The following is a 21,207-nucleotide window of genomic DNA, read 5'->3' as shown; positions in this document are numbered from 1 at the left end:
TGCATTTGAGCCATTTAACCAAATCTGTTTGATATTACACCTGGATTGCTACACCTCCTTTTTCAAAGAAAATTAGGTGAAGAAAACAGCTATTGCCGTCATATGTGCCACTTGCTCTCGTGGGCCTCGTGGCCGTTTGATCTGATCTCAACGGTCTAGATCACGCGAGGCCCTGAACTAGTAGGGGTCACAGCCAAAAGCCCAGAACTCTCATGCCCGCGCCGGCGGGTGATCGGAGCTGAGCATTTCACGAGCAGCGGATGAAGCTGCCGGCGTGGCTCACCGCCGTGCCGCCGGATCCTAGGGCGTACGGTCACCTCATCCAGCTCTGCGCGGAATCCGGCCACCTCGCCGCCGCCCGGCAGATCCACGCGCGCCTCGTCGCCGCCTCCGTGACGCCCTCCAACTTCCTCGCCTCCAAGCTCATCTCCCTCTACTCCCGCGCCGACCGCCTGCGCGACGCCCGCAGGGTGTTCGACTCTATCCCGCAGCCCAGCCTCTTCGCCTGGAACGCCATCCTCATCTCGCTCTCCCTCCACTCGCCGGACCCTTCCGCGGCCGTCCGCCTGTTCGCCTCCTCCGCCGTCTCCCCCGACGAGATCACCCTCTCCACGCTCCTCAGGTCCCTCGCCGCGTCCGGCCCGGCGCTCTCCCCACTCGTCACCGGGGAGCTCCACGCCGTCGCGTTCCTGCGGGGCTTCGGGTCAGACCTGTTCGTGTCCAATGCGCTCATCACCGCATATGCGAACGCCGGGGACATGCGCTCCGCTCGCGCTGTGTTCGATGAAATGCCGAGAAGGGACGTCGTGTCCTGGAACTCGCTTATATCCGCGTGTGCCCGTGCATGCTGGTATAGAGAGTGCTTGGATCTGTTCCAGGAGTTCGTGCGGGTTCGTTGCAGTGATGGTGATGGTGTTGGGCCGAACGGTGTCACGGTGACAAGTGTTCTGCATGCTTGCGCGCAGCTCAAGGTTGTTGATTTCGGGATTGGTGTTCACCGATTTGCTGCGGAGAGTGGGCTGGACATGGACATGGTAGTATGGAACTCAATAATTGGGTTTTATGCCAAATGTGGGAGGTTACAATATGCACGACAGTTGTTGGATGGAATGACTAGGAAGGATTCAATCAGTTACAGTGCAATGATCACAGGGTACATGAATAACGGGCATGTTGAAGAGGGAATGCAGCTTTTCCGGCAAGCAAGTGCTCGGGGCATCAGCATGTGGAATTCAGTGATTGCGGGCTTAGTTCAAAATGGGCGCCAGTCAGATGTTCTTCGGTTGTTGCAAGAAATGATTGCCTCTAAAGTACTACCCAATTCAGCCACACTTTCAATCGTCATGCCTTCAGTTCCTTCTTTCTCAACACTACTGGGAGCAAAGCAAGCTCATGGTTATGCGATCAGAAATGACTATGATCAGAGCATCAGATTGGTCAGTGCATTGATTGATGCGTATGCAAAGGCTGGATTTCTTGATACAGCCAGGAAGGTGTTTAAACTGACTGAACATAGAAGCACAATTGTTTGGACATCAATCATATCGGCTGTCGCAGCTCATGGAGAAGCAGTTGAAGCATTGAGCCTGTTCAATCAGATGATTACTGCTGGTGCGAAGCCAGACACTGTAACTTTCACCACTGTGCTTAGTGCGTGTGCCCATTCTGGCAAGGTAGCTGAAGCTCGTAAGGTTTTTAACTCAATGCAGGCTGTTTTTGGTATCTCTCCAGTGATTGAGCAGTATGCTTGCATGGTTTCTGCACTCAGTCGTGCAGGGATGCTCAAGGAAGCAGTTAAGCTCGTCAACAAGATGCCTTTTGAGCCAAATGCAAAGGTCTGGGGTGCATTGCTTAATGGAGCAGCAGTAGTTGGTGACGTTGAGTTCGGGCGTTATGCATTTGATCGCTTGTTTATCATTGAACCTAAGAATACGGGTAATTACATTGTTATGGCTAATTTATACTCAAATGCTGGCAAATGGGAAGAAGCTGAAACCATAAGGAGCATGCTGTGGGGAGTTGGATTGGAGAAGGTTCCTGGGTGTACTTGGAATTGAGGGAGAACAATCGCTTGCAAGTTTTATTCCTGTGTTTGCCTTAAAGCCGAAAGCTACACACATTGATTTGGTTGTTGAGGGGTTAAATGGGTTGAATGATAGAAAAGATCTTGACATCAACCTAAGAGTTGGATGAAGACAAGTTATGTCGATAGCATTCAATAGAGCTAAAAGTTGAAATGTGATTATCATGCCTGAAAGCACATCGGCATTTTGGAATTATTTGGACCATCGGATTCCATACGCCATTATGTGGTCAATTATATTGATCTGACCAATTATCAAACCCTAGGATGACAAAGGAAAATGAGAACTGGAAACAATAAGAGCTTTGCTACCACAATCTTCAAACCTTTCGAAGTGTGTGATCTTGAACTCTAATTTTTAATAAGGCCAACAGTTACTACAGCAACAGGAAAGTCAATGATTACAAAAATGATGAAAGCAGTTGCATTCTGATTTGAATTTTCAGGAAGTGCCTCCACAAGTTAAATCTCAGTGTTTGATGAAACACCAAAAGAGCAGCATACAAAAGTTAGTTCAGTTCATCAAAAGTAGTTGTTCTAGCTTCAGTGTTTTTATCTCATGAAAATCACTACTGGATCATTTCTTTAGCCCACCATGCTTTTTTGCATTTTGAAACTGGAATCTATGTGGTTAATGGAATTGAACCTGTGATTTTTTTCTCCGTCCAAACCAAATCCTTGTCTGCTTTGCATGCATGTGCCCAATCCTATCCTGCATTAGAATTACAACTGCATAGAGCTAGCACAACAAGATCTGTCTTTTAGTACCCTCGTGCTTGTGGATCACGGTTCACATGCTTGGATCATTCTACCTCTTCACTTCTCAGGTCATGAACTCCAAAAAGGAAAAGCACACAAGTAGCTCTCCGGACTGTGCCCAACTTGCTCTGATCTTACTACCAGAAAGCCACGACTCTTATTTCGTTCTGTGCCAGCACTCACATGCTAAAACTTCACAGGCTGAAGGTTGCAGCGATCTCCACATGCACTGACCGACCAAATGAAGCAGGGGATAGTATTACTAGTGGCAACATTGATGTGAATTCCAATGTGAGCTCCAGCTCATCCTGGAGCCTTGGAGTTTTTTGCCGGGTGGAGCCTTGGAGTTCAAGTGAAGCTAAGTGAGTATAATCACCACACCTCTTTAATCATAGTGTACATCTATTCATTCGCATTTGAACGTATACAGGTGGAGCGCTCCATAATTGGGATCACATCATGCATAGGCGTTGAGCACTTGAGCCATGACAAATTGTACCACAAAGCAAGCAGCAAGACAAATCAGGTGGAACTGTTTCCTCTTTAATTTTCTTTTGGCTTTACCTTCACTGTTTGTATCTACATTGTTGCGCGGTTGTCCATTTCTGTGCCTTGATCTAATCCAGAATTTCAAAATGTTTTGAATAGTTTCGGTGGTATTATATATGTTATATCTCTGTGCACGTGATACACCTCCCAAGCCTCCCAGGTCACGGTAATGACCAGCGGTGGGAGACAAAATAGGCCGTGTCCTTCAGTCCTTTGTGCATTGGCTGAGCGGTGAGCCGGTGAGCGTGGCATGGGCTCTGTCCTATGTGTCCCTGCATTCACTTGCTGAAGAAGCGTCATCATCATCGTTCATCGGCCTGTTGCAAAGGCTCCACTCTTAGATCAGGAATGATAGTCACCGTTGCGTAGTAGGGTCGTCGTAATGATGCCGGGCAAAAAAAAAAAAGAAAAAAGAAAAGAAAAGACCTGGACCAGCAGTAGAAGAAGAATAGTACAGTAGTGTACCTAGCAGTTACTAGTTACATAGCATTTCCAGTGGAATCTGGTTGGAAATTCTTGGGACAGGCAAGTTCTTTTTATTGTTCCGCTTCCATCGCTTTGATACTTTAACTGCCTGCTTTTTCAAAGCATAATTTTTGACCCGGAAAGCTCTTTGTGTAGCTATGGTGGTCGAAGATCCTGCGGCCTGCAGTATCATCGCTCCAGAATCCGAAGCCTCAGATGCCTAGGAAACACTGTGCACCGTACTGAGCTTATAGCATGAAAAAGCCGCAGCTATCTGTCTACCACGTACCACTCTACTACCTCCAGCCAAATTGTTGGTGTATAATTTCATAGACTGTTAAGCTCGTGGGCAAGGAATTGTTGCGCCAATAGAATCAGCAGGAGAATCAAAAGTACACTCGCAGATCACCACTCATCCCTCACATGATGTTGGGTGCAGTGCTAACTTCCAATCTCACCAAGCACCAGCGAATTCCTCGACATTCAACGTGGCAGATCAGTTCAGCTCAGCCTAAATATTCCTTCCGTTCCATTTTAAATATATAAATATAGTTGTGAATTTTCATTTTAAATATATAAATATAGTTGTGAATTTTCATTTTAAATATATAAATATAGTTGTGAATTTTCATGTCTAACATTTAACTATCTATCTTAGTTAAAATATTTTTATGATTAATATTTTTGTTGTTATTAGATAGTATTTTATGTGTGACTTGTTATTTTTTTAAAAAAAATATAAATTTTTCTAATAAGACGTACGGTCAAACGTTGAACACGAAAACTCACAGCTGCATTTAAAATAGAATGGAGGTAGTAGTTTACACTAATTTCCACCAAATTCTGTATATATTGTTTTCAGAGTTCAGGCTATTATTTTTAACAGCCGCATGCAGGAGAGGACAGCTCAAATGTCATTGTTAATACTTTTGTCCTGTCGCTAATCTGATGGGTAACCCTACTCAAATCATTTCAAATGCAGAAGAACACCCATAGGCCGCTCGTGACTGAGGCGCCGCGACAGGGACACTCGAGGCGTTTTTGTCTTTGTACTACCGCAGTGTAGCCGTCCTCCTCTTCTTTTTTCTCTAGAAAATACAGAAGTCGATGGCTTCCCAGAATTTCAGATGCTGCTAAAAACCACGAGGAAAAGAAAACCCGGCAAGAGGACACCAAGGCCTGAGAAGATGGGGCAAAACAACGAGCGGGTTAAATGAACATTGCAGAGCGGCCTTTCACGTGGCCTTCTTTCTGCCCTCCCCTTCGCTTCGCTCCCTCTTACACTGCAGTTATGCAACCCCCAAGGTAATGACCCCACATGTCCCCTGCGACCATCTCTTTGTTAATTATACTAGTTTAGTAGTATCATTACCACGCTTATCTGTACTTCGCAAGTTAGGTTAGGTTTGAGCTTGTGTACAGTATACAATTGACAAGTCTTGTTGGCAGTTGGCTGATGCAAACTTTTCTTAAGCTCCTCAACACAATCTCTAGCATGTTACTTCTCCCTTCTGCTCCAGTGCATCCATCTCAAGACCTCATACCATCTCTCTTTTGCAGGAAACTAATGTTTGCGTGCAGATTATGTGACTGTAAAAAAAAAAATCAAGACAAAAGGAGGTTTCTAGGGACACCAGTTATGCACCTCACGGGTGGCGGTCACGGACAGAGCCGGTTACTGTGGTCATCAAATCAGTAGGTTCAGTACACGTCCCCTTACCGTGATGAGGCGCCTCACCTCACGCCTCAGCCATCAGACATCAGACGGACGCCTTCGGCTTCAAGCCTCCACTCCTACTACCTCCCTCCAATTCAGCAACCGTCTGCACCCCAAGCCCAAAAGCAGAGGCGCATGCAGCGGCAGAAGCAGCCACAGCCGTCACATATCGTACGCCCATCCCTGACCCCAAATCTTGGTCCCTTGGATACTACTACTACCACCAGAAACGTCGACGAGAGAAGGGAAGCTAAGCTAGGAGAAATGGCTGCCACAGCCATGCAATGCAGGTTTGCTACGATTTCGCTTCTTGGGTTTTTTCTTGGATGCCTTCTTCTAGCTAGGATCAGTTCTTGGATTTTCTGTTGATGGATTTATGGGATCCTAGGATCGGTTCCTTGACATCATCTGCATTTGCGTTGCGTCTCATTGATTGCAGGGGAGGTGAGCGCAGCGAGGACGGCGGTGGCGGTGGCATGAGGACAGTGGAGTGCCTGAGAGGGAGGCTGCTTGCAGAGAGGGTAGCATCCAAGGCTGCCAAGGAGGAGGCTGATTCACTCGCCAAAAGGGTATCTTCTCTTAGCCACATTCCCTACTGTTACAACCTCCTTGATAGGAAGTGTGTGATACTGTTCTTGAGCTTTTTTTGGTGGTTGGTTATGATTTGGTCGCAGCTGGATGAGCTGGAGAAGAAGCTCTCCGACGAGGTCAAGATCAGGAACAAGGCGGAGAGGAGGCTCAGGAGGGCCATAAAGAAGCTGGAGTCCCTCAAGATTTTGGATGTGGAGCTCTCGGACAGCTCCATCGGGTCACTCTCCTCCAATAGCTGCTCCGGTCACCGCGCGCCGGAGACGGAGGCGGACGTGAACAATCCTGGCTCCTCGGCTGGTTCATGCACTCAGGTGAACTCCTCCCAGGAAGGGAGCTGGTGCTCTGTTGTGTCCGAGCAATCACCATCTGTTCATTGCAAGGAGGAGGAGGAGAATGGCTTGGACCCTGAAGATGCTAAGAACTGCGGCTCTGGGGAGGAGGCTGGTGACCATGACTCAGAGAGGTAAGCATGCGGATTAACAAGAGGTGTTGTATTATTGGTCAAAAGTTAAATAACCTGCTTAATGTTTCTAGGATTACCGTAATTTCGGCAGGAACTAAACAATCTCGCATAGGTATTTCTGCATTTTAGGTTTCTATGTTGCCTTATGTCTCGCCAGAACTAGGACATAAATTCCCTCCTTCTACGTTTTGTTTTTCGGTTCATGGCGGCTACCTCCACAGGCATATTTCACGATTATTGTTAGGTATTGAGGAAACAACCTGTACCCTTTGTGTCTCCACAAGCAGAATGATTGTGTTTAGGATAGCAAGGAGATGGACGGATTGTCGGTGTTGTACGCCACACAAATTGGACCAAGCCCACCTGAAATTTTTCACTTTGGTGAATGTTAGTAACTCAACTGTATGAAGAACTGACTACGTGTAGCTGCCACCAATTATAGCATAAACATGTGCACAATTGACTCCGGTGTTAAAAATAGAGCAGTTGCGCTTGCTTAAACGGCAACTTGATCCTTCAAATTTGACTATTTTTTAATTCCTTGGAAAATGTCAAATGCTAACTTTGTACTTAACAATTTAACAACCTGTATTACTGATGCAGAACACATGGAACGCTCCCATGTAGCAGGGATGATGAACCTGTTCATGTGCCATCCGAGTTCGGCTCATCAAAATCCCAAGATAACCAACGCGACGAGGACGACGACAGGCTAGCGCTGGTGCTGGTAGACCCGCAGCCGAATGCAGAAACAGGCAACGAAGACGATATGCGTATCGATATCCAAGCACGGAAGGCTCAGGCCGAGCCCAGAGAGGGAGACGGCGAAATGGAGGAGGCGAATGAGCTCGCGATCGTGCTCGTGGACCCGCAACCCGAGCCCAAGGCGGAGCCTGCGGCGACGGCGAGGCCGCGCAACGACGTGCAGTCCGTGCTCCTCGCGCTGCGGCAGGTGAAGGAGCAGCTGCGGTACACGATCGAGAGGAGGTCGGAGCTCGTCGCCCACCAGGAGCTTTGCGGCCACTGTTGAGAGCGCTGCACCTCGTCAGTTTTGAGCAGCGGCTCTTGCTAGTATTTGCCACGATACTACTAGAGTTCTTGACAGTGATAGTGTAGTAGAGTATTTGTAGAGAAATTGGAATAAGATTTTGCTCCCGTGGCTGTGTTACATACACGGGAGACAAACTGAGATAATTCAGTTGTGTACAATTTGTTCTCCATCTGTCAATGTTATATATGATGGTCTGATACGTCTGTTGAAAGGAAAGCATTTCATGGATTTTTACTATCCATTGCAAATTTCCAGGATCATCGGTTGGCTCTTTAGAAGAAAAAGGCGGTTTATAGGTAAAACTTCTGTATATATGTCCATAACGATTTAAAAGAAAAGGCTGTAAAATAAACTACAATAAAAAAGTTTATAAAATCAACTCTAAAATTAGTTTTAAAATTTAAATTTTGGCTTAAAAGCGGTTGAAGAAGCGAAACGATGGGAGCCACAAGCTTTTAGTAGGGAGATCGTGGACCATGTATGCACTAACGAAATGCATCATCAGATATTCACATGCCCCGCTGCCAAGACATTGGCATTGTTGCGTATGTCATTTTGTAACACGAAGGAAGCATCTAAAACTTAGAATACGATAACGTCTTAAAAGCTAACTACAACAACATAAGTTACTACTGGTACATACCTAAGGAGCCATGGTCACTAAAAGAGGGAGGTAACAAAAGTACAGTATTATCCCAAACCAAGCAGCAAGTCAAGCTACACTGCTAGGGAAGTACAGTAAGCAAGTCAACACAGTAAATAGCACTCAACATGGCTAGGAGAAAACATGATGCCACTGATGTCGTTAGTGTTGTACAAACTACGGCTTCACCCCAAAAGTAAGGGCCATGTCCGAGATCTGCAAGAATGGAGTGATACTTTGCATGTCAAGCAACAAGCCCTTGGCAATGGGAAATATTGTAGGATGATAGCAGCAATATATAACCTCACAAAAGGCAGGGAGTGCTTCCATTATGCCGTGCCTGCCACAGTGGCCGCGTCCTGCGTCTTGCAACACACATATGGGTCGGATACAAAAACACACAAAAGAAGCAAAAGTTACACACAATACCATGATAAACTTACCGGCTTGGAGCTGTCTTTGCCATTTTCTTGAGATGGTCCACTAGATGTTTCTGCAAACCTGGGAAAGTAGTGAAGAGATGTCAGCTATAGCTGATAGCTAGGTTAAGATTCTATTAGCAAGAATGATATAGCACTGCCACATTCGTACCTAAGAGCTCGTGCCTTTCTTTTCTCTTCTTCCCCCTTGTCAACATTTGTACTCTGACCAAATCGTTCTAAACGAGCTTTTTTCTTAGCGTCTTCGTCAGCAGAAGATGAGGCAAGGCCAAATCTGACAAAGTGACAATTCATCCAACTATGTATCAGTTCGCCATTACGGGGAATAAGAAAAATCTACAATAGCAGAGTGCAAATAGTGGTATTAACACACCTCTCAGCCCTGGACTTCCTCTTTTGTTCCTCCGCCTTTTCATTTGAAGATCCAGTCCCAAACCTTGTAAACAAGATGAGAGTTAGTAACTGAAATAAGTTGTTTGGGCAACATATCTGATGCAAAGCTAGGAGAGGCAGAAAATTAGTTTAACAAAGGAGACACTTCATTTAGTTCCAGTCAAATTTAAATCCAGCACCAACTAGATTGAAAGCAGGATTTACTTTTTTAAACCAGTACTAATACACATGATTGAACGACAGTCTAGTAAATGAGCTCTGATATCAACCAAAGGTACCATTATTTCCATCCGAATAACATCTAAAGTAGCTGAATTCTCTCAAAAGCTTTTGATGAATCATGATAAAGCAAACAGATGGTTTAATTCTAAAGGAAAAAAACCATAGCTTTTGTATTCAAAACACCCTCTTCATTAAGAGCAAGAAATACTATCATAAAAGAATAGGGTGTAGTTAACGGCCTTTTATTGGATTCAATATAAGTCTGTAAAAGGAACCAAGAAACTTCTTAAACATGGTGTAAAATAGTATAAATCACAGTAATTAATTAAAAGCATGAATGCCTTAAGAGCATTCAGCATTCATCCGTACAACGGCTTAATTTGGATGTGGCTTGCCTGTGCCCTCTGTATGCTTCAATCTATGTTCCTCAAGCAAGTGTCAACCATCAAACTTTAGTCCATGCCAGAGAATTTTTCTCCTCTAATCTGCTCCGTCTTAGAGAAGATATCATGGTGGCCAGTGTTGGATTTCATAGTGATTGAAAGCTAGTCAATAAGGGTAGCCTAAGAACCTTCCTATAAGAGAATGCACTTTTCTTGTAAGTTAAACCATGATGCAAGTTTATTGTTTTCCTTGTTGTAACTAACTGCACTTCATCTAAACAATTTGAACTGGAACATATTTTCACAAGAATACTATTAACCCAAAAACAGATATTTAATTTTCAAACTGTGGCAGCTAGATTTCAGACATGCATTGAACACACCATTGGGTAAAAGCTTTGTTAAGCATCTCCCACCTGTATTCTTAGTGACTGAATATAGATAAAATAACTATGTTGCCAATGGTTCATGGGATTTGGTAGTTAGTCCAATGAAATAAAGGTTGATAGCCAAAACTCAAACTGAATACCCAAAACTAGGACCACTACTGTATTACAGAAGCAGTATGAAACAGGACATTTAGTGCTAAACGCCTAAACCAATAATATCCTAGACAAATGAACTATGGTTTGCGCTAGGACCTAGGTGATGCAGCGCATAGAGACTAAATTAGCAAGCAATTGCATAAACCTCACAGGATATTGCCAAGGGAGAAACACGAGCACCCTTCTCTTAAGCAGGGAAACCTTGTTAAAAGAGACTGAAAGGAATACATCGTATTCGCCTTTTTAAAGGCTCCTAGCCGTCTGGTAGCAAACAACAAAGTACTATTTTCTACCACGGGAAAATCTCCTCAAAATCCATGTATAAATGATAGAGTAACTAAAAACTGCAACATTGGTGCACAGTTAAATCCTGCATGCATCCTATATATTGTTTTCTAACAATACTAAACACATCTGTTCATGGCTCAATATTACCAAGGTCTTTTTCTGAATCCATCATTTCAAAAGACGATTAATTATCCCATATTCACCCTCACCATGACCACGAAATCTCCAGGATCTGTTAGGCCAAAAAAAAAAAATCTAAACCCTAGAAAAGAAGGGACTGGACAGAGCAATCACCTCTCGGCGCGGCTGCTGCGCTTCTCCTCCTCGGACATCACCACGGCCGTCCCGAACCGCTCAGCGCGGCGCATCTTCTTCTCCAGATCCGTGGCCCCGCCAGCGGCCGCCCCCGCGGCAGCGGTAGGGTTTTGGGCTGGCGTGGCGGCCGACGCGGGGTTCGGAGCCGGCGGCGCCTCCCCCGCTGCTGCGGTGGCCGCCGGCGGGGACGGCTCGGCGGCGGCCTGCGCGGGCTTGGTGCTCTGCGACGCCATCGAGGGGGGAGCTCTCGTCGGGGGGAGAGACTAGAGAGAGAGGTAGAGAGGTCGCACCGTCGCAGACTCGCAGTGGGCGGAGTGCGGCCGAGAGTCGCCTGGTTTCTTTCTCCTTTTCCGCGATTTTTTTTCTGTGTTTTTTGCTTTGTCCGCTTGCGTTCCCCCGTTTCGACACCTACACTTCGCATATGTGCTACCAAATGGGCCCTTGGGCCATTGTAGATGGGCCATAATGCTCCTTATATAGGAGAAATTGCATTTTTGGAATTTTTTATTTTAATTTTTTAATATTTAGTAGAAAATAAATTCGTATTTAAAAATTTTGCAGAAATATATTCCTCCGACGATATTGTAGGACATGGCATGTAAATTGCCCTATGAGATGGCAATTTATTTGATGTGACACAGCACGAGAGATGCGTCGTGCCAAGTTTTTAGGTGGCCTCCTCTGTGATAAACCGCTCTCCCCTAGGACGATTTATCAAAATTGTCATGGCATGACCCATGCATCATCAAACTTTGCGTTGTGGCAATTTTGCAGCCACCCCCACAATAAATTGCCCTATGGGAGATGTTACACAGGGAGATAAATCATCGGGAGGGGGGCACCTACAAAATTGTCGTGTTACATAGATTGCTCTATGCCCCTCCCTAAGGTAGAGCGGGAGGAGATTTTTGCAAAACTTTGAAATTGTAATTGTATTTTTTATTCTTTTAAAAAATAAATATAATTTTTTCTTAAAAAATCACAACACTGTTGTTGTGAGATAAGGCATAAAACCTGGTAGCACAAGCATGCTATCTAAATCGTATGGTATATGGATATGCTGGGAAAATATGTGGTGGAAATCACATATGTACTTATGTAGGGCCTGTTCGGCCGCTTGGTACAGCCGCTGCGCTGCCACAGCCGAAAGAAACAACACACTGTGCTGGTTGGCTGCAGCACAGTGAAAATAATGGCAGCCGAACATAGCCGTAGTGGAAACTCGGAAACTACCGATGGATTGAAAAATGGACATCCGAGATTCGTCCATGTCATCACGAGTAAAATGTTGCTCACGGATTTACTGCGAGATTTTTACTCGTGATGATGTGGACGAATCTTACACGTCAATTTTTCCATCCAATGATTGTTTCCAAATTTCCACTACATATGTGGTTTCCACCACATATTTTCCCGGATATGCTACCTAGTTTTTAATAAGATGGCATCGTTAATTTTTAACGCATGTTTAACTGTTTATCTTATTTCTTAAAAATATGTAATTATTATTTATTCTGTTGTGAGTTGTTTTATTACTAAAAATATTAATAATGACGATTTATCTCTTATGTATTTGTATAATTTTTTTACTGGAGGAATTCTATCCTTACTCATTTTTTTATATAATTGCCTGGCGAAATTTTCGTTTATAATTAGATCGCATAAAACACTACTCACTATGTCCCAAATTATAAACCCTATATTTTTTATACGGTCTTTAATAACATATTTTGACCAATATTTTATTCTATTATACGATCCCAACAAATATAAAATTAGCATCACATGAAAGTACTTCACAATAAATCTAGTAATATAACGTACATAATACTTAAATCTAGTGATATAATATATATAATACTTAGTATAGATATAATTAGTATGATTATTAGTCAAAATATTCCGAATTTGATTCTCTTTAAAAAAAAGAGCGTCCTATAATTTTGGACGGACGGAGTATAACGCTATCAGTGACTAAGCTACTCAAGATGACATAATCAGTTATGTCACAGGAGACCACCAAACAAAAGCTATAGAAATTAGAAAAGGGCCAAAAGGCAGGTTACATTCTTCAGCCACAAAACCTACCACTTAAAACATAAAGATGACCCAATCAGTTGTGTCACCCTGCCATTACGCATCTCAACACACCATTAGTCCAGTCAATGATTGGAGCTAATGAACTTGGTTTGCCAAGTGCCCTCGCCGCCACGGACACAGACGTTTCCAAACCATTTCTCCAAACAACTGCGACCCAATAACACAATGTGTTAACTAATCAACTCGTCTCCCATCTCCTGCAAGTATAAAAATACTCACCCAGATCAACCACGAATCACTCAGCATATCACATTCACAGGCCACATAATTGGATCACTCCTCCCTCTCCCAGCTCATCGCCATGGCCGCAGCTGCAGCACCGCGTAGGTAAGCCATCATTTGATTAGTAGTAGTGCTGTGAACCAACTACTGATTAGCTACGGAAAATGGCAAAGTTTTTACCCTAATGACGATCTCTGTGATTAATTACGGCTTCGCGTGTGATGCAGCTCCGGGAAAGAAGCGCTTCCCGCTGCGCTCGGCTCCGCCTCTGAGCCCCCTCGCCTCTTCGACGGCACCACCAGGTGAGGTTAACTTACGTGACAGATAATTAATTACCATGCCTCTAAATCCCTTTTTTTTTCTTTTAACTTCTGCGTCGAAGTAAATCTTCTTTTGTGACTCTTGTGAAGGCTTTACATTTGCTACTTCTGCCCGTTTGCTCAGCGCGCTTGGATTACCAGGAACTTCAAGGTGTTTGTTTCTGAACTTCTCTGACCTTTGGCTGCAGAGTTTCATACTCCTTTTACTCCTCCTGCTAAAAACCTGAATTTTTTTTGTACTTTTTTTTGGCTGTCAATTTGGCCAGGGCTTGCAGGACAAGATCGAGCTAGTCGGCATTGATCTGCAGGACAAACCAGCTTGGTACAAAGAGAAGGTTTACGAACAGGGCACGGTACAGTACACCTGTTCTTCCTTCCTGCATGTCATCTGAATCTCTTCATGTATAATTTTTGTCGATGAACAATTGAGTAGTATGGATGTTGTTGTCTTTCTCGATAGGTGCCTTCTCTAGAGCACAACGGCAAGATCATGGGGGAGAGTTTAGATTTGATCAAGTACATCGACAGCCATTTCGAAGGCCCTGCACTGCTCCCTGAAGTAAGGCAGAGAAATTCAGTGTAACACGTGACAGTGATGCAGTTTTTTTAGGGAGTGACAATGATGCAGTTTTTTTTTTCTCTGAGACGTGGTTTACAGCTTATAATAATGTTTGGATCTGGAAAATGACAGGATCCTGAGAAGAGACAGTTTGCTGATGAGCTTATTGCGTATGCCAATGCGTTTACCAAAGCACTCTACTCACCCTTAATCTCCAAAGCAGATTTGTCAGCTGAAACTGGTAAGAGCTACTCCCTCTGTTCCACAGTATAAGTCATTCTAACATTTCTCATATTCATATTGATGCTAATAAATCTAAACATATATATCTATCTAAATTCTTTAGCATCAATATAAATGTGGAAAATGCTAAAATGACTTATATTGTGGAACGGAGGAAGTAGTTGTGTCAATCTAGCATTGCAGCATCTATGCCATGTTTGTAGATAAGGAGATTTGCAGTTTTAATTCATTTGCATGCTGTTCGAGAAAATTCATTTGCATACATGCTGATTTACTGAAATTATGTATCATCATCAGTTGCTGCTCTGGACAAGATAGAAGCTGCCCTGTCAAAGTTCGGTGATGGTCCATTCTTCCTTGGACAATTTAGCTTGGTATGTCGATTCGGCTTGTTACAATGTGGTTCATTTTCCTTTCCAATGTTTAGGATGTGTCGAAGGTAAGGGTTGGGAACTTCTTTCCCGCGTACATAAAACGGAGTAATTCATTAGCGCATAAGTAATTATGTACTCCCTCCGGTTCTATAATTCTTCATGTTTTAGACAACTATACGGTCTCCAAATATATCTTTCACTATGTTTTTTATTATAATATGTAAATTAAATAAATAAAATTTTACTTTTATTATAGTACTTTGTAGGTAAATCTATTGTTCTAGTGACTTTAACTAAATATCTTTAAAGTTATTGATAGTCAAAGATATATAAAACATTGTTCAAAATGTCACGAGTAATAAAATCGGAGAGAGTATTAGCTAAAAATACTTGAAAAATAAATCAATATGATTTTTGATTTTTTAAGTAACTTTTGACATATTTTTTTCAAGAAAAAACTGTGCGGAAAAAAAAACAGAGAGTAGAAGTTGAAACTCCTACGGAGCACACCCTTAATTTCTCCTAAAAAACTTGTGGCCATTCTTCGATTTCCAGGTGGACATTGCGTATGTGACAATTATTGAAAGGATTCAGATATACTACTCTCATATAAGGAAATACGAGATCACCAATGGCCGGCCCAACCTCGAGAAATTCATCGAGGAAATCAACAGAATCGAAGCATATACACAAACAAAAAATGACCCGCTTTACTTGCTCGATCTTGCGAAGACGCATCTTAAGGCAAGACCACTTCCTGAAACAAATGCTCAGCCTCCGCAACTTTGATCTGCCAGTTTTATAGTCACTTGACAATTGCACTTCTTTAATTTCCAGGTTGCCTGAAGATGTTGAGCCAGCGATGTACTGAATGACAGAATGATGATGATCCATGCCCCGCCCCCCCCCCCCCCCCCCCCACACACACACACACGCACACACAAAAAATCAATACTCTTTTCTTGCTACTCCAGTTGATAGTACATGTTTTGCAGCTTTTGCTTCCAATAAACCGAAGTTGACATGTGGTGTAAAAGTCATGTTTGAGTAATAAAATACTGGTGTAATTCTATGTTACTCAATGTCGTTGGTCTTAAATATACTTTCATGTCATTGAAAATAATCTTTTGTTGTCAAACTTATTTACTAGTATTTATTATCCCTACAGTTTCACGTTTTAACTTATTATAAGCAGACCTCTAACTTAACAAAGTTTGTAGAATAGGGTAGTAATAATTTCAACACAAAACAAATATAATACTATGTAAATGTTAGATTTAACGAAACTAATTTAATGTTGTAGATAGTGTTATGTTTTTTTCCTATAAATATAGTCAAACCTAAGAAAGTTTGTCTGATTAAAAAGTTAAAACATATTATAATATAAACAGAGAAATAAGTTTTTTAAAAGAGAAATAAGGTTTTTGAATTGTTGAGTCACATCATAAGTCCTTTCAAAGCACCATTAGTGTGAGTGTTTTGGTGAAATCATTGGTATATATGACCATCCATACGATGATTCTGGTGCCTATAATATTACATAGACTTGGTCTTATTTTTTTATGAAGCCATTTGGCACACTTGAATGATATGAAAACATAACACCCTTCACTAGAATGTTTAGCAACAAGTTAGGAGTTTGTGCTATTAATAGCATGTTTCGTGACGTTATCTTTCCTTTTAACAGATAATAGCACAAAAGTGCCTTTTCATTGAATAGAGCAGGAGAAAATACAACCTCTAGGATAAAGCGAAAAAGAGAGAGGTCACGTAAGCTATACACTATACAAGTTGCAGGACGAACTCGTGCAATCTTTTAGCCCCTGCTAGAGCCCAAAGGCTAGCCTCTTCTTTGATTTTTGTTAGGAGAAAGCTTGTTGCCACCTCTTTGTGGTCGAAAATCCGTCGATTTCTCACCTTCCAGATTTCCCAGACGACTAACAGGATGAGGGATCGAAGACCCTTTTTTGGGACGTTGAGCGTATTTGCTAGGCTCTCCCACCATTGATGGACTGACCGAGCTTCCTCCCACTGAGCCGGCACCAATTGTTGATATCCCACCTATCTAGCAACGAGGTGTCAGATTATCTTTGTATATCCTCACATGGTGACGAGATGCAAGGCCGTCTCGGCTTCACAACGACAGAGAGGGCAATGGCTATTGTTTTGTCAACTCTTTCGCAAGCCGGTCGGACGTCCAAACTCTATTCTGGATGATGAGCTACGCATGGAATTTGTATTTCCCCGACGCCCAGACTTTCTAGAACAAGGAGTTGAGACTTGTGTTTGGCGCCCGCAAGCACTGTGCATGGTAGGCCGAGGAGGATGTGTAGTGCCCATTACTCAATTTGGTCCGGTTCTTCGTTGTTTAAGTTCACATTCCGAACCGCTTCCCACAAGCGGACTAACTGGTCAACAAGGTTGATTGTGAAATATGAGTCTGCATCGAGGGTCAGGTCATGCACCCAGGTGTCGTCTTCTTTTCTTTGGCGTAGGGACTTTCCTTTGTTCTTGGAGATCGCATAGACAAGAGACATGAGGACTTTTGGTTTGCGCCCATCAATCCATGCAGAACGCTTGATGTTATGGTACGTCTTTTAAGTGTGTCAAAGGGAGCGCCTTTTCGTGTGTGTGTACGTAGGGGTAAAAACGGTCGAAATCGGTAGCATCTCTTCAGGAACAACGGTCGATTAGCCGGTAATTGATCATATTTATCATTTAAACTACTTAGTGTCGACATTAATACGATGCAGAAAGATATTAGAAAAAACAAAATTTTAAAATAGCAATAAACGGTACGGTCGAAAATGGTACCCTGTATACAGAAATGGCGTTTTGGAATTTCTGTAACCATTTTCACCCCCATATGCATGTATGATGTGCACACGAACTCAAACTAGGATCGAAATAAAACATACTACTTCGTCCGTCCTAAAATATAAGGAATTTTAGGTGGCTATGAAACATCCTATCACAATGAATCTGGAAAGGCTTATGTCTAAATTCATTGTAATAGGATGCGTCACCTTCATCGAAAATTCCTTATATTTTGAAATGGAGGTATTACTAGTTAGGTGGGTCTCAACAGGCCTATCTAGAACAATTCCCTATGTAGTGAGCCAAGGAGGTAGGATTGTTCCCTCCGTAATGGATCGAGGATGTCCGTCTCCTTAACCCACTTCAAAACGAACATATTGTGGTTTTGTATAATTTGGGCCGAGGAAAACCCGAAAACATCTCCCTCAGTCCCACCCCAACAAACCACCGGTTTCCTTCTGGAGAAATCCCGGAAGAAAGCACAGGAACACGGGAGGATGTGCGTGCACCCACACCACGTTCTCGTCCAGGTGCTGAGCGGCTTGACGAACCTGACCTTCCGCGCCCGAATCAGCTGCTGACGTATCGCCTCCGCCATTACCACCTCACACTCTCTCTCCCCATGAATTCGCTCGCTTTCCCTCGCGGCCGATGCTCCCCGTCACCACTGACGCGCCCCTCCACCTCCCGTAGTTCTTCCGTCCCATCGTCGCGCACAATAAAGATTCGCCCGAGCTCGCGAAGCGTCGCCCGGTGCAACCTTCGCGACGCCAAGAATCTCTCCCCGTCCCGCACCGTCGCCATGGCTGCCGCGGCCGCCGCACCGGCAAGGTGAGCACGCGTGCCGGCTGCGGCGAGGCTGAGGAGAAGAATAAACCGCTTGTTGCGGTTCTTGATTAAAATCTGAATTTCTTTGCTTCTCTTACTCATGTGCAGCTCTGAGAAGGAAGTGCTCCCCCCTTCCCTGACCTCCTCATCGGAGCCCCCTCCCCTCTTCGATGGAACCACCAGGTAGGGTTTATGCAGACAAAAAAAAAGTTTAAAAAAGAAAAAAAACGAAAGGAATTGCAGTTATCTGAACTTTTCTGGTTTCTGCAATCTGCATAGATTAGGGGTAATTTGATTTGTTTGCCTTGCGCAGGTTGTACGTTGCGTACCACTGCCCTTACGCGCAGCGCGCGTGGATTGCCAGGAACTACAAGGTATTACATGCTGTTCTTTGATTTGCGGACTCGGTTCGTAGTTTTGGGAGATTGGATCACATACCCTCCATTTAGATCGGGAATTGAAGACTTATCTAGTTTTGTGGTGGTGTTTCTCCGATAAAATTGGATCTTTTTTGTTTGTCTTTTCGTTTCCAGGGTTTGCAGGATAAGATCAAGATTGTCGCGATTGATCTTGCAGACAGGCCTGCTTGGTACAAGGAGAAGGTTTACCCAGAGAACAAGGTATAGAGTATCCCTGGTGTTGAGTTGTGATCCAAATTTATTTGCACTTAATAAAAGCGAGCTTCAGCCGACGGATCGTCGTCCCTTTTAGGGTTCCACCATATATATACCTCTTGTAAGCCGCCGTGCGGCGATGTAACCTCACCCCAGATATAGTGAAGATATTTTGCTGGCTAGCGCCCGTGGTTTTTTCTGTTCGGTTTTAGGAGGGTTTTCCACGTTAAATCTCGTGTCTTATATGATTGATCTATTATTATTTATCGTTTGTTCGCCTATCGTTTTCTAACACCTGGTTACTGTCAAGTCTCAACTCTGCTCCAATAAAAAAGAAAAATCCTTTACAGCTTAATTTGCTATAGGTGTGCACTTACTTTTTTTTGTCGGGTCTGTGTATGCACTTTTACTTTTTGATAGGTACCTTCACTTGAGCACAACAATCAGGTGAAAGGAGAAAGCTTGGATTTGGTCAAGTACATTGACACCAATTTCGAAGGGCCAGCATTACTCCCTGATGTAAGACGATATGTTCAACTTTCACTGGTGTAATGCTTGCAAAAAGAGAAGTAATTTATAATGTGTTAGCCTTTGAATGTGTAATTTGACAGGATTCTGAGAAGCAGCAGTTCGCTGAGGAGCTTCTTGCGTACACTGATGCGTTCAACAAAGCATCGTACTCATCCATAGTCGCCAAGGGAGATGTGTCCGATGAGGCTGGTGAGAGCACTCGTGTACTACTACTTGATTACTCATTTGAACGATTTTTTATGCATAAATTCTGCAGTTTGTATCCACGTGCTAATCTGCTAATATAATACTCTTCGTCAGTTGCTGCTCTTGACAAAATAGAAGCTGCTCTGTCAAAGTTCAACGATGGCCCATTCTTCCTTGGCCAGTTCAGCTTGGTACGCCACTATAGTCTGGGAATGTTTTTCCCTGGATTATCATTTAAAATTATTTTTGAAAGCTTTTTGTTTTTGCTGAAAAAAATGTGCTTGATACTCCTTATTTCTTTCCAGGTGGACATTGCGTATGTTCCATTTATTGAAAGGTTTCAGATATTCTTTTCTGGTATAAAGAACTACGATATCACCAAGGGCCGACCCAACCTTCAGAAATTCATCGAGGTAATTCAGAATGATGGTACATGAGAATGTGAGATTGCGCCATATGTTAGTTGGTTGGGATTATGTTTACCCTATTTTTATTGACGTTGTTTCGAATACTAGTTCCTGTGGCCAAAGATCACATGGTGTAGTTCAAATCAATGTTCTTGTTAGAAAAAACTTCGCTGAGGAGAAACTAACTCAAATTGATATGTTACAGGAAGTGAACAAGATTCATGCCTATACAGAAACCAAACAGGACCCACAGTTTTTGCTTGAACACACAAAGAAGCGTCTTGGGGTAAGATATATTTACAATTGTTCTTATGATCTCCTTCCGCCGACCCGGCAAAATTGTTCTTATGATCCATTTCATCTGCCGACATACTACATTTATACATTTTTTGCACATTTTAACTTCCAGATTGCCTGAAGATGTGACCAAGGATGAACCCACAACAACCTGCGATGGAGACAGGGAGCTGGTGCAGTATATAGTAGATAAGGACTAGTGTGCTTCATTTTAGCATATGGTTTATCTTGAATAAGATAATGCATGTCATGCAGACCATGCTTATGGAACAAACTATTATGTATTTGTGGTTTGGCTGTGTACAGCTGTTAATGTGAATTTCCCGTCATATAATTAATTACAAGCTTCGCGAGGCGTTGTCTAATAAATCAATGCTTCTTGTATCATTATTACTAGTTGTCAGGATGATTTTCATAGTGAAGTACTTCTGCAAATATGCTAAGCAGAAGTCAACCGGACGTTCTAATGATGGGTGAGGAAACTTGGTGATAAGCACGTATCATAAATTCACAATCCTCCAGAATGGATCGTTGAGAAACGTCTCCTGCGAGAAAGCGCAGTGAACTGCGTATGAAAAAGAGTAAAACAGAGTTCGTTTTTTGTTTCTCCGAAGCCCCGAATGGATTGAATCGTTACTGCTTTTGCCAACGAAATGAAGGCCGATCCTGAAGCCCTCTCCCTCTGTCCTTTTCCACTTTGCTAATCTTCCTCGTAGAAGCATGATTATGCAGATTATTGCATTGGCGTAAGTGTGAGGACATGCCATGGTTGATCAGTTACAGTTAGTGGTTCAACCATGGC

The 21,207-nt window shown here is 43.2% G+C and overlaps 3 protein-coding genes and 1 pseudogene across 4 annotated transcripts; 3 read left to right on the top strand and 1 right to left on the bottom strand.

Annotated features, from left to right (window-relative positions):
- The first annotated feature begins 82 nt into the window (after nt 1-82).
- LOC127768623 (pentatricopeptide repeat-containing protein At2g37310) lies at nt 83-4,825 on the top strand. The gene is made up of 3 exons (XM_052294241.1): nt 83-3,204; nt 3,273-3,368; nt 4,013-4,825. The coding sequence occupies exon 1, from the start codon at nt 261-263 to the stop codon at nt 2,055-2,057; it is 1,797 nt and encodes a 598-aa protein (XP_052150201.1). The 5' UTR covers nt 83-260; the 3' UTR covers nt 2,058-3,204; nt 3,273-3,368; nt 4,013-4,825.
- A 92-nt stretch (nt 4,826-4,917) lies between these two features.
- Nucleotides 4,918-7,894, top strand: LOC127768625 (uncharacterized). Its single transcript, XM_052294243.1, has 5 exons — nt 4,918-5,161; nt 5,417-5,863; nt 6,013-6,142; nt 6,248-6,627; nt 7,231-7,894. Exons 2-5 carry the CDS (start codon nt 5,709-5,711, stop codon nt 7,655-7,657), a joined length of 1,092 nt encoding a protein of 363 aa, XP_052150203.1. The 5' UTR covers nt 4,918-5,161; nt 5,417-5,708; the 3' UTR covers nt 7,658-7,894.
- Nucleotides 7,895-8,248: 354 nt separating this feature from the next.
- Nucleotides 8,249-11,275, bottom strand: LOC127768626 (protein MODIFIER OF SNC1 11). 2 transcript variants are annotated; one of them, XM_052294244.1, is made up of 6 exons: nt 10,887-11,275; nt 9,135-9,197; nt 8,913-9,035; nt 8,765-8,822; nt 8,625-8,686; nt 8,249-8,537 (listed from the first exon to the last, which is right to left on the bottom strand). In XM_052294244.1, the coding sequence occupies exons 1-5, from the start codon at nt 11,138-11,140 to the stop codon at nt 8,651-8,653; spliced, it is 534 nt and encodes a 177-aa protein (XP_052150204.1). In that variant the 5' UTR covers nt 11,141-11,275; the 3' UTR covers nt 8,249-8,537; nt 8,625-8,650. The 2 variants fall into 2 exon arrangements, with proteins under 2 accessions (XP_052150204.1, XP_052150205.1); XM_052294245.1 differs by having other exon boundaries at nt 8,625-8,680; nt 10,887-11,274.
- Nucleotides 11,276-13,195: 1,920 nt separating this feature from the next.
- LOC127765187 (uncharacterized) lies at nt 13,196-20,792 on the top strand (annotated as a pseudogene).
- The last annotated feature ends 415 nt before the right edge of the window (nt 20,793-21,207 follow it).

The sequence above is a fragment of the Oryza glaberrima genome, chromosome 3 (genome assembly GCF_000147395.1).
Source record: "Oryza glaberrima chromosome 3, OglaRS2, whole genome shotgun sequence".
Classification (NCBI taxonomy): domain Eukaryota; kingdom Viridiplantae; phylum Streptophyta; class Magnoliopsida; order Poales; family Poaceae; genus Oryza; species Oryza glaberrima.
This window is presented reverse-complemented; position numbering and strand designations above follow the sequence as displayed.

What these genes read in the sequence shown, in the direction of transcription:
- LOC127768623 (XM_052294241.1), top strand. Translation starts at nt 261, where the DNA reads ATGAAGCTGCCGGCGTGGCTCACCGCCGTGCCGCCGGATCCTAGGGCG.
- LOC127768625 (XM_052294243.1), top strand. Translation starts at nt 5,709, where the DNA reads ATGCAGCGGCAGAAGCAGCCACAGCCGTCACATATCGTACGCCCATCC. An exon ending in CTGATTCACTCGCCAAAAGG is followed by an intron (nt 6,143 to 6,247) that starts GTATCTTCTCTT and finishes ATTTGGTCGCAG; the next exon opens with CTGGATGAGCTGGAGAAGAA. An exon ending in GGTGACCATGACTCAGAGAG is followed by an intron (nt 6,628 to 7,230) that starts GTAAGCATGCGG and finishes TTACTGATGCAG; the next exon opens with AACACATGGAACGCTCCCAT.
- LOC127768626 (XM_052294244.1), bottom strand. Translation starts at nt 11,140, where the DNA reads ATGGCGTCGCAGAGCACCAAGCCCGCGCAGGCCGCCGCCGAGCCGTCC. An exon ending in AGAAAGGCACGAGCTCTTAG is followed by an intron (nt 8,823 to 8,912) that starts GTACGAATGTGG and finishes CTACTTTCCCAG; the next exon opens with GTTTGCAGAAACATCTAGTG. An exon ending in GCAAAGACAGCTCCAAGCCG is followed by an intron (nt 8,687 to 8,764) that starts GTAAGTTTATCA and finishes GTGTGTTGCAAG; the next exon opens with ACGCAGGACGCGGCCACTGT.